The sequence below is a fragment of the Oryzias latipes genome, chromosome 13, assembly GCF_053564925.1.
Source record: "Oryzias latipes strain Hd-rR chromosome 13, Olatipes_Hd-rR_3.1".
Classification (NCBI taxonomy): Eukaryota; Metazoa; Chordata; class Actinopteri; order Beloniformes; family Adrianichthyidae; genus Oryzias; species Oryzias latipes.
In genome coordinates this window covers 24,120,743-24,132,998 of record NC_136249.1, presented here as the reverse complement: position 1 = coordinate 24,132,998, position 12,256 = coordinate 24,120,743, and the positions used below count along the sequence as shown (strand labels likewise).

Sequence of the window (12,256 nt, the reverse complement as noted above, 5' to 3'; positions counted from 1 at the left end):
TTATGTGGAAAAGTTTAGTTTTGTATCAACTTTTAATATTCAGATGAATTTATTTTCCACAAAACAGCCCACTTTAGCTCTCCTCTTCCCCACAGGTCCACCAGCTGTCTGTTGTCCTCCTCTGCTCACCATGAGCTCCTGGGTGGTGAACAGGAAAGGACAGCCACAGTACCGCCGGCACTTCCTGACTGACAACAGTGTCTTCCATGGTAAATACAACAAACTCACAAAGAGAATCAAATTTTTGCTCAAATCAAAATATATGGTGCAAAGATAAACTGCGTGTCATGCTGTTAAACACTAGAGGGAGACTTGCTGTCAACTCTTTATCTAAAATACTTCAAGTGTTAATATTGAACACATTGAACAAATTATATATATATCTTTTTTAAGCTAAATAAAGTTTTTTTTTCTTTCTTAAAACCACTGTAGCATTATCTTATTACATTTATTTGTTCCCACATGGACATTGCTTAAGTATCTTGTATTCATCTGATTCAAACTGTACCTTTTTATTGGTCAGGTAACATTTCCAACTGAAAATATAGATGTGTAAAATGTAATCTTCTTTCTTGTTTTTGTTTTTCAAGTGCATTATGTGCGCTTAAATGTCATTCTTAGAATATTTCTATCAGTAGGTGCTCCTCCTTCAAACCGTAAAGGTTTTTTTTTCAACAAAGCAGGCTTTCCCTCATCTGATCTGCCAGACAAATTTGTGACAAATCTGATAAGTTGTTGTGCGCCTAGGGCTGTCACACTCTCAGCAGTCACAGGCTCACAACAACATCTCCATCCTGTGCTTTTTTCCCCCCTTAAAGTACTCTGCTCCTTAGACTGCTCTCTTTTTAGGAGTGGCATACTATTTCATGCCTATGCATATTCTGAACACCTGATTTTAAAGTAGCTCTCTGCATTTAGGCCAATATTTTGGTGGATCAAACAGTCATTAATTAACACATTTCAACCAGTTTATCACAAAATATTTCAAATTCCGATTGTAAGCAGGCAGCAGTCAATTGACTGAGCCTAAATTTTTGTTGAGTCATGAAAATACATGTCTGATAATGATGTCTGTGAGCTCTGTCTCCAACTGTCATTCTGTGACAGCCAATATCAGATTTTTAGACACACGCTTTTCTCTTTCCCACTTATTTTCTACTCTATTTGACCCCACTCCCCCACTCCTTTAAGTCAGTTTCACCCGTAAATTACAGAGATGGTATAGGCTTTTGGCCGTGGCGCATAATTCACACAGCCAGCGGGGATACAGAACAGGTGGGCACGAAAAGGCGCGCACTTAATGGAAGTGAGCAATCACCAAAAAACCTCAAATACCCACAGTCACGCGTGATGGGCGCAAACGCACATAGAGACACGTGCATCGTCATGAGCTGATGAGGACTCAAAACGTGCCATCTCCTTTTTTTCTGGGGACCGCATCGGCTAATCGATTTGGTAACCCCTGTGTTTGAACTGCGCGTGATGATTGCGCTCTCTGCGCATTTGTGTCCTGTCGTCCTAATGAAATGGCTTTCGTGTGGACCAGTGAACAACACTAATCTAGAAGCCCCAGACTGACTAGACTTTCATTAGGGAAATGACTCAACCAAGGGGATACACTGCGCACGTGGTGCGCAATTTCAAAGCCAGAAAGAGAGAGAAAAAAAACGGTCTTTTAATTAATATCCACAGAACTCCCCCGTCTCTCTCTGGGGAACCCCAATCCCTGCTCCCTCTGCTGTGTTACCTAAACAGAGGGTGACTGGGGGAGAAACAGGCGGCTGAAAGTGGGTCACAACATTGGCACCACTGTGCCATGATGCCTTTTCCTTCCCAAGCCTACGGGCTGGGTAAAGACATGCGAGCGGCTGCATTACGAAATCACTCAAGTGGGCATTTCAAACCAAACGGAGACACTCTCAGAGGTTAAAGCACGCGAAATATCCCACTCTCATCACTCACACCCACTTCACGCGCGTCCTAAGCTGACGTTCATTAACATCCACTCCGCCGTGGGGCCATCAGGCGCGTGAGAAATCGGCTTATCGCCTTGCCTCCTCGTTGTGCTTGACTAGAAGAGAGGCTGTGCGCGCAGGATGTGAAGAGGTTGTTGGTTTGGGAACCCCCTCTGCAGAGCGCAGATGAAGACAGGTGCCTGGGAGCAGTTCGCATTTGGGGGGCTTGAATTTTCTTCTCTTTTTTTTGGGTGCAAAGAAAGTGACACTTCACACCCCTGGCACGTTTCCCTTCGATGCCTAATCACAATGGAGCGAATGGAAAATTGCGCATTTACGGCACCTCTGGCTCAGACAAGCAGGAAATAAACATGATGCCCAGAGCGCATGGAGGGACCCTGTGAAACCGACAACTCCAGTTCTAAATGGCAGAGCTCGAAGTTTGCAGAAATCTTAGTTTGGAAAGGGGTAAGTTATTATTTTTTAACATTTTCTATGATGTTGGTTTCCACCTTCTTTTTTTTATCTTCTGCCTTAGTAAGTCCACGTGTTTTGGGGTGTCTTCCCTGCAAACAGGAGCTCAGCTTCTCTGCTGCGCTTGTTGATAATTTCATCATCCTTTAACTGCAACACCAAGAAATCCATCTGCGGGGGCTTTGGCTGGAAATAAAAAAATATATCAAACATATGAATAGATAGTTTTTATGTGATTGATTTTGGTTATATTTTGTGGCGCAAAGTGGGAGAAACATACAAAAATGGCCATTTTTGTTCATCTGTACATTTGGTTCACATGAGATTCTTTGAGCAGCGGGAAACTGTCCCTGGTGCTGAAAAATGCCCCTTTGTTTTTGTCACTAGGGGGCAGAAAAGAAAAGCATCGTCCACGCCTGTTCATACAGATGCTGAGAGCCCCCTGCCATGGCACTTTTTATTAAAACCTCCCCAATCCTGGCTTTTGAAGTCCTACCATCAAAATAGCTTGGTCTAAAGCTGTATGAGAACACGATAGAGCGCGTAGCTTTTAGCCACTGGTCAGTAACAAAGGGAGCCTGGATTGTTATAAGCAGCTCCTCTTGAAATCCAAGCAGGGCATGTTGAGCAGCACAGAATGTGACAGAGCTTTGAAGGCGGATCTGTCGTCCTCGGCAGACCCTCGGCTGTTAAAGAGACCATCTTAGTGTCTTCTGCACCGTTAAAAAAACCCCAGAGAATCTTGGGGACTTAAGAAACAGGACATGTCAACCTGACACTATTCACCCTGTAAGTACTTTGGGTTTAAGTGCATCACTGTTGGAGTTTGAAGAGTTGTAGCTGTCAAGAAATTCCCCTATTTTCCGTCTCGTTCACGATGACTTGAGATGATAGCAAAGTGGACAAAAAAGGAGGAATAATGAGCATGAGGGAAAGGGCAGAGGTAACATCCATGTCTACTGATCTCCTCCACACAGAGGAAACAGATTTTTGATGTAAAAAGTGTTTTTTGCTAATGTGTCTCTTTTGTACTGATGATGAAAAATCCCAGCACGTTCTCAACATCTTCTCCCCCATTTTCGCTATTCTCTCTGATGTTGCTGCAGGGCAAACGCAGCAGCAGACTTTAGGAGGGAGAACACACTTATGTTTTTAGATCTTTTCGGTTTTTTAAAGTGTTCCCTGAATACATTTTTCTTTCCTTTCCTTTTTTGATTCTAGAGAAAACCTGCCCATCCTTTCATTGTCCGAATTCGGTGCAGTAAAAAATAAGCCACATCTTCTGTTTTTTTCATTTCCACTGACTTTCCAAGCACCATCTCATGCATAACATAAAATTTCACAGATCCAGAGTTACAGTATCGGCATGAAGAGGATTTTAATGTGGTTCAGCACAGTTGTTCGTGCATGCCACATCTGCGTCGCACAGTGTGGGAGCATAGTTGCATGGAAAAAAAGTCAATTATAAATAAGACTTCGGAGAATTGATGCTCTTTCCAGAAGTTTTTTTTTATATAATTCTTCAGATGAAGAACCAGGCAGTCAAAGTATTCTTACAAAAAATTCATAGTTCAGACAGTCTGCCTCTGCTGATAACTTATACCACTCCTGTCATCCAACCTGGCTTTTGGAAGAAGAGAGGAAAAATTCCTAGCAGGAACAGCGTGAACCGGATGCACACATGAAACACACACACGTTGTCAAGCGCGCCCAAGACCCCATTTTCCCTTTTGAAGTCAGAGTTGCATATTTCTACTCGGGGAACCCCTGTAGCATCTTTGTAGAATGCGCTATCATGCAGCAGCTGTCATGTATATATTTTCATTCCGGTTCTACGTCTGACTTCCCGCCCCCGGGGAACCAGGGAACCCATTTGTGGCTTTGGTGACTTGAGCAGCAGCTTGAAAAGACCTAATTAGGGATGTGAGAGTGCAATAAAAAACGTGTGGTTTTTTTTCTACTGATGATTTGCTTGTGTTTTATGCTGTTCACAAGTGGGTCCATTTTATTCCACAGGTTTTGAATACTATTGAACACTAACATGCTGACATTTACATTTTAATGAACGGAATTTGTGAGTTTTTGAACTCCTAACCTGTTTCTTAACAAACCAGCTGAAAACTGTTAAGAGTGCAGGCGACTGCATCTTTGTGAAAAACACTGATTCATTCCTGGATGAGTTTCTTGGCTGACACATTAAGATAATTGCTGTTAGTGCTGGAACAGCACTGGAATCTTTTTCCAATAACACATTGAATCACAACAAAATCTAACTGTGGATTTCTTTTTTAATTCCTATCCGAGTAATCACAGCCATCCTTTCATGCTTTTTCACATAAACAAGTTGCCTAAAATAAAAATAAAAACAATCATCCTGACTTGTATGCTGTAAAAGTAAGGGACACGCCCCTTCCTCTCTTCACAGCATTTGCTGCCATTTGCTGATTTTGTTAGGTTGGATTAATAACTTGTTCAAACTAAAGGAAGATGAGAAGGAGTTTGCCAAAAGAAAACTAAATTCCTCCGTTCTGGGATTTGCAAATGAACAATCTGATTATTTGCCAAAATCCAAACTCTTGTGAAATCCATTTTTGAAGTAACACAAAATACTGATTCAAGGCGTGGACTAGATAAATATTAGCAGCATTAGTATTTATTTTTTGTGCAAAGTGATCTGTCAGATTTTTATGTAAGTAATCATACGCCTCATCAATTCTCAAGTACTGAGCATGCGTCTTCATTTATGTGACAATATCAGGTCAGACTTGAAGCAAGAAGACCATAGTTTTATAAGCCTGCTATTTTTTTGTGGAATCACAACTAGAATACCTGCGTTTAAAAGTAACGCCTGGCTAACACCTATCAAAGCCCTGTTGTGCTGTTTTAAGGATCTCTAATCTATTTCAATCTGTCTTTAAACTATTGCACTAACTCATTTGTTAGTTTAAAATACTCATATTTATTGTAATTTTTTTGTTTTTTCTTCATTCAAGTATCCCCAAATAAAATAAAAAAACGGCTTTTTTTAAAATAATGCCACAACCCTGTGATATCAGGTCTCTTCTGATTGGTTAATTTTTTCAGGATACAGTGGTTGAATAATTGATTGATTTCTTTTAATAATGGGCTGGATGTCTTTTAATTGAGCATTCCCCAGCCTTTTTTGCACCAGCATTTGACTTTATAAACAGAGTTCTTGTATCATTGGAGAGCCGGTCGCTGCATGTTACACAGAGTCAGTGCGTGGGAACAACCTGTCCCCATAAATCCATATAAAAAATCTTAAAAGCAGCTCTTCACTGCAAAACGCCCCCCTTAGAAATAAGTTAGAAATTATGACCCAATTGACAAATTTACTTTAAATACGGTAAGCAATATAATCTGTCAATGGCCTAAGAAAAATGTCGAAAAATCGTCTTAGCAAGAATTATTTTTTTATTTTTCATGTTATTCTAGTCACTGTAGGACATGTTTTCTCAAACTAAGATCATTTTGCTATAGAGAAACTTTCCTGATAAGATTATTTTCCTTTTAAGACAGAAAAAAAGTAATTTTTATTCTCAAAACAAGGATCTTTTTATTTTCTTAAGATTCAGCTTTTGCATTTTTGTCAGTGTTTATGGCAAATTTTTGTCTTTTTATTTGTTTAGAGATACAGTAATCATAACTGCAACGTTTTCCTAAAGGTCTCACATGTTTATTGAAGGTAAAGGATTTGTTATATGTTCTATTCATCAGCTTTTAAAGGCTCTATATGACATTTTTAAATAATATTTATCCAAAAAAAATGGTTTGATAACAAATTACAGTCCAGTATTTCTATAGCCTCCTGATAAACCGAGGAAAAAAAGTATCTTACAATTTCAGTTTTTATGTGATTTCCTATCTGTTTGGGCCTAAAAAAAACACCTTACAATTTTAATTAAAAAAATGTTTATTTTAATTTCCCAACATGTCAATTGTAGAGGACAACAGGACGATATTTCTGTGAAGATATAAGTCAATTTGGAAAAATCAGAAAAAAGGAGCAGATTAAATCTTTAGAGTGATATTCACCCAAAAAACATTAAATTTTGTTCTAAAACAATAAAACTCTATGTCACTCTATTGTCACTTGTTAAACCATCTGCTACAGAGGAAGATCAACCGGTAAATTGAGAGCTTTGCTTATTGGCTCAGCTCTCTCCTCACCACAACAGACCGGTACAGCAACCGCCCAACTATGGACGCTGCTCTGATCCGCCTGTCAATCTCACGCTCCTGTCTTCCCCCACTCATGGACAAGACTCCAAGATATTTAAACTCCTCCACCTGGGGCAGGGACACTCCACTCACCAAGAGAGGGCAAACTACCTTTCTTGCGTCGAGAACCATGGCCTCAGATTTAGCGGTGCTGACCCTCATCCTAGCCGCTTCACGCTCAGCCACAAACCGCCCTAATGCACGCTGGAGGTCCCAGCTTGATGAAGCCAACAGGACAAAGTCATCTGCAAAGAGCAGAGATGAAATCCTGTGGTCCCCCTACAGCCCCTGCCTGTGCCCTAGAAATTCTGTCCATAAAAACTATGAACAGAAGCAGTGATAAAGGGCATCCCTGCCGGAGTCCAACATGCACCGGGAACAGGTTTGACTTACTGCCGGCTATGCAAACCAAGCTCTTGCTCCGGTCATGCAGAGACCGGACAGCCCTAGGCAAGGCTCCCCGGACCCCATACTCCCAGAGCACCCTCCACAGGATACCATGTGGGACGTGGTCGAATGCCTTTTCCAAATCCACAAAACACATCTGGACTGGATGAGCGCATTCCCTCCAGGACCCTAAAGAGGGTGTAGAGCTGTTATACTGTTCCACGACCAGGGACGGAAACCGAACTGTTGTTCCTGGATCTGAGGTTCGACTATTGGACGGACTCTCTTCTCCAGTACTGTGGTGTAGACTTTCCCAGGGAGGCTGAGGAGTGTGATTCCCCGGTAGTTGGAACACAACTACAGATCCTCCAAAATGTAATCAATGTACTGTGAAAAGTATGGGATTGGACTCCAGTATTCACAAACTTTAGGGTCATCTTGATAGCCAGGGCACCCTGCTAGCACAGGTTAACCTGTTATGATGGACGTTTAAAAAACACAAAAAAATCAAGTTAATTAAAAAAATTAGTTATTTTTTCCTGAATCTCATCCTTTTTATCATCCGAAAGCTCCAAATCTGAATCTCCCTGAATTATCTGGTATAGAATCCTCTCTGCTTCACTTTTTTCTCCTAAAATAATCTGCAGCCATTAAATACATTAAAAGGATCCTGGTGTCCACCACAGTTGACATTCATTAAATGCCTGCTGTTTTAAAACAGAAAACATGAAACTGTTTTCAGATCTAAAAATATAGTTCCTAACATGTTTATGACCAAGAATATATATAATTATCATGGTAAAAAAAGGAATAGATACAGAATATTTGACTTGCCTTTCACCTTTCCATAAAATGAGGTAAATGGTATGGCAGCCATCTTGGTAGAGGTAAAAGTTCTAAGCATGCAAACTCATCACATGACATCACTGGAAAGCCCAGGATGTCCTCTATAGAGTAGAGTAGGATTTGGAAAGGTATCTCTTAATTCCTTAGAAATATACAGGTAAACAAAATGTCCATTATAGAGGACATAAATGAGTGGGCCGGGTCTCAGGAGGGTAAAGCTAAGCTCACTGGGCAAATTGAATGTTGCTGCTTTTGTGGACTACAGGTTACTGGATACAAACAACTAGTTAGTGAAAAATAAATGTGGACTAACCAACTTTATTCTTTATAAAATATAACTTTTCAAGGTTCATGTAACAACACTGATGATAGTCAAGTCCAAATTAAAATGCAACACAGTTTTTCTTTTATTTAAACTGTTTACCAAAGTTTTCCACAGTTTAAAAAGTTTTTCAAATGAAAGATTACAAGGCGAAATCAGTAACTGCATTGTAAAACCTGAAAACTCTCACATTTTCTCATTTATTTATTTTTTTGGGTGCACGCCTGAAGAAATGATTTTGTGTATATCATGTAAATGTCATTCTAACCAGCTTTGCTATCTGCAGAAAACCATCCCTGCCAGTTTTAAGCATGTGTGCATACCTTTTTCACAGACAAACACCTCATTCATTTAACTTTTAACCAAAAAAAAAAAGAGCAGCTGGAATAGCACTCCCAGAGGGCAGAAGAAGCTGTCCTAAAATGAAGCCCACAGGCTCTCTTTTTGTTCTGCAATTTTTAGTTCAACAAAATAGCAAATTGCTTCTGTGTGAAGCAAGCAATGCACAATCACATTGTGCTTCCCTCTGTGTAAAAAAACCTCTCTAATTTGACATCATATGCATAAAAATATGTCTAAAAGCTGGACTTTGTAGTGGTTCAAACTAATATTCCCCTGAGAATAAGAGTTTCCTTTTAACTTGGGACAATTTATTATATTTCTGTGAATAAGTTCAGAATTTATTTACATAAAACATACCAGGAATTAAACCTGTATTAGAATAGGACATTTGAAACAAAATCTTTTAATAAAAAAAACAGAAAAAAAGAAGCAAACTGCAAAAAGATCAATGTATTGTTTGATTTATTTTTAAATCTTAAAAAAATGGCAACTTACACCAGTGTTTCTCAGCCCTAGCCCTCTGGGAACAGAGTTTCAATACAACTCTGCTCAAGCACACCTGCCTTTGGTGACTGTCATTGTCCGGGTTTTACAGAGCCTGATGATGAGCTGAATCAGGTGTGCATAAGCAAGGCAACATGGAAAACATGCAGGACGGTGTACCCCAAGGACCAGGGTTGGGAAATACTGACTTACACTATTAAAAAGCCACAGCACTGTTGTGTTGATAACACACCCCGGTGTCATATTGCAGATCACCCTGTATGTGTAGCAGCTGATGGAATTCAGATTTTTCAAAAGGTGTTGGCTAAGTATGGTCACATTCCCTTGTGGCAAAGCCTGATTTACATTCATCTGGAAGTCATTATCTGTCACAGAGATGTGGGCTTCACTGATTCAGTTTCATGAGCTCACGAATGTCCTGGGAGGACAGAGAGAAGACTGGGTGACGACTGTTAGCTCTATAGCAAATGTTAAATGAAGACACGATGAGATCTTATCAGATATAATCTGTGGGTTATCTATCTCCTGAAGTGAAGGGATGATGATGTTCAGAGAGAAAGAAAATGTGTCAAACCATGTCTGGGTTTGAATAGGGATGGAGCCATAGAGGGGACAGAGGTGTGGGATAGAACAACTGAAATGAAATGCAAACATCCAATTTCTCCATGTAGATATTAAGGAGATTCAACATTGAACTAAAATAAAAGGTAACAGCAAAAAAAGTGTTTTCCAATTAGTCACTGCACCTTTCAGTTTTTAGTTTTTTTGTGCTTATCTTTGGACTTGTAATGTAATTTTACCACCAACTATAAATATTTAACTGCTAGTTCTAACAAGATGCAAACTTTTGAACTAATTTAAAAAATAATTTCATTATTTCTAGGTCTGAGCTCTTAATGAGACAAAAAATAAGATTTTACATTTTTTTGCAAGTATCTCATGTTTGCAGTGATAGCAATGCAAAAACTGAATTAAAAAAAAGTAACAAGACCCTTTCTCCAAGAAAAAATGTATTACTTTCTATATTGCAAGAAAAATAAGCATATTAAGAAAGTTTTTCAAGAGAGAAATGATCTTAGTTTGAGGAAACCTGCCTAGAACTTTTTCTTAAAATAAGAGTTCTTGGTGAGACCTTTTTTTTTTTACCCCATTGGCAGATTTTATGACTTTTTTCTAAGTGGGCCTGTTTTTTGCAGTGTGTGTTTTAATCTCCAAAGAAAATGTAGAAGGTGCAGAGATGTGGTGATGCTTTTGCAAGACATCAGAGCATGGAAATAAATAGATGTAAATAATGCAAAAAACCCTGAATACATCCCCAGACTAATTGGAAAAAGGTTTATCAAGAAAATTTGTATTTTCTATCTTAAAAAAAAAAAAAAAAAAAAAAACCTGGACAGATTTACATTTTTTTTAGAATCAGTTCTGTCCAAGCAGTAAAACTCTGGAACTTTAGTCTCTTACATGCAGAGTAGGACAGATGTGCGGTGTGTGACTCCCCCACATGTCTATCTATTAAATCTTGCTTCTGGTGCATTATCATGAATGTTATGTCACCAATTTTATCCCTGTATTTCACTGGTTAACCCTGATGAACCCAGCCGGTAAGCTGCACTATCTTCTTGCCTCATGCACAACAATGGCTGCTAAGAACTAAATGTCAGTGTGGAGTGGAACTATACTGACACAGCTGGACAGATTCTGGGAATCAGAGAGGGGTGGATGTGGGGAGGTGGGAGTGAGGAGCAGATGACCACGAGAAGAGACAGACAAGGCGGGCAAATGAACACACCACTGGAGATCAGAGTACAGCCCAGAGGAAGACGAACAGCAGGGGGTTTGATTCCGTTGCTTCTCTTCGGAGAGTGAAGATTCACTAAAGTGATCCATGATCTGTTAAATATGATGTGAGAAAAAGTTTTTCGATTTTATTCTTTTCTTTTGGAAGTTTTTGCAGCAGATTGGGAATTCCTACTGGCGTTCGATTTAGTGGCTGAAGCGATGGGAGAAATCTGCTCTTCTTTTGTTGGGCCCTCTGCTTTATCTGCTCATAAAGTACGTTCTGGATTTTTTTATGTTTCCACTGAGAAACCCACTGGAACGACCCTTTTGGCACGCAACATATACTTTATTGGCGGCACCGTTGCAGTTCCACAGAAATGCAGGCTTGCACAAATCGGTAAGACTGGATTCATCTGATCTTTCTCTCTTTTTTTGTGGTATCTAGGTCCCAGAGATTAAAGCAAAATCTCAAAAAACACACAATTCCTGTTTCTACTAATCTTTTGTTTTATAGATTTTCTCTGTCGCAGAATGTTCCTTGAACCAGTGTACGCTGACAAATACAATAAATTTAAGGTATTCATAGACGCAGTGGAGCAGGAGCTCATGTTTATGTATTGGAATATCCATGGGATGATGGAGTTTTTCCTTTTTCTGCCAAAATAACTGGATCTGCACAAGGCTGTTTCTTAATGAGCTGTTGTTGATTGCACTCAAGGGAAAATCCGACTCGTCCGTCTGCTGAAATGGGCTTATTTTGCCCGCATTCAAAGCAGTAACAACGACTAAATGTCACTCACTTTGTGGATGGCCAAAAATGAATGTGATTACACTTCTGTCACCCATGAAACCTGTGGGGTCATAAGAGGAAAAACAGAGCGGTGGTAAATGGCACTTCCAAGGCCCTGTTAAGGGAACTCCACATAGTTTGATTGCTCCTTTTCTTAATCCATCACAGTCGAACTGGCTGTGGTATTTGGGACCCTGTTTCTCTCTGCCACATGAATTGTGCATGAAGAAATCAGGCAGATGCTGGTGAATATGAATTTGTGTAGCTCTGCATAAATTATGACGCCTCTTTGAACTATTGTCCATTCCAGTCACCCTGTATCTAAAATCTTAACAGTCATTTCACGGGGACCCGTTCAAGAATTGAATATTAGGACTTGAATTATGGGATGATTTTGCTCCAATAAAGATCAGGAGCAGCTGAGAGATGACTCTCTTTGCTGTCATTGAAAAGGACAGTTTGTGTTCAGTGAGAAACAGAAAATGCTGCTGCTGAAAATGTGGCGTCAGATGTTCTGTGTCATGCCGAGGAAGAGCTTTGTTCTTCAGGTTACCAAAGAGGTATCTTCATAACTGACCACATCTTAATATGTTTGAATTAGCCCCGCCGCAGCAC

General features: G+C 39.8%; 1 protein-coding gene across 7 annotated transcripts in view; it reads left to right on the top strand.

Annotated features, from left to right (window-relative positions):
* The window catches only part of plch1 (phospholipase C, eta 1), a 65,997-nt gene that overhangs the window by 11,689 nt on the left and 42,052 nt on the right, over positions 1-12,256 (top strand). For 4 of the 7 annotated variants that reach the window (XM_078929909.1, XM_078929908.1, XM_078929913.1 and 1 more), the window contains exon 1: positions 10,866-11,248. In XM_078929909.1, the coding sequence (XP_078786035.1) occupies positions 11,071-11,248 (178 nt within the window). In that variant the 5' untranslated portion in view covers positions 10,866-11,070. Of the gene's footprint in view, positions 1-95; positions 210-1,889; positions 2,424-3,200; positions 3,219-10,865; positions 11,249-12,256 lie in introns of those variants that run through there. The other 3 variants (XM_078929910.1, XM_078929911.1, XM_078929912.1) reach the window with 3 other exon arrangements.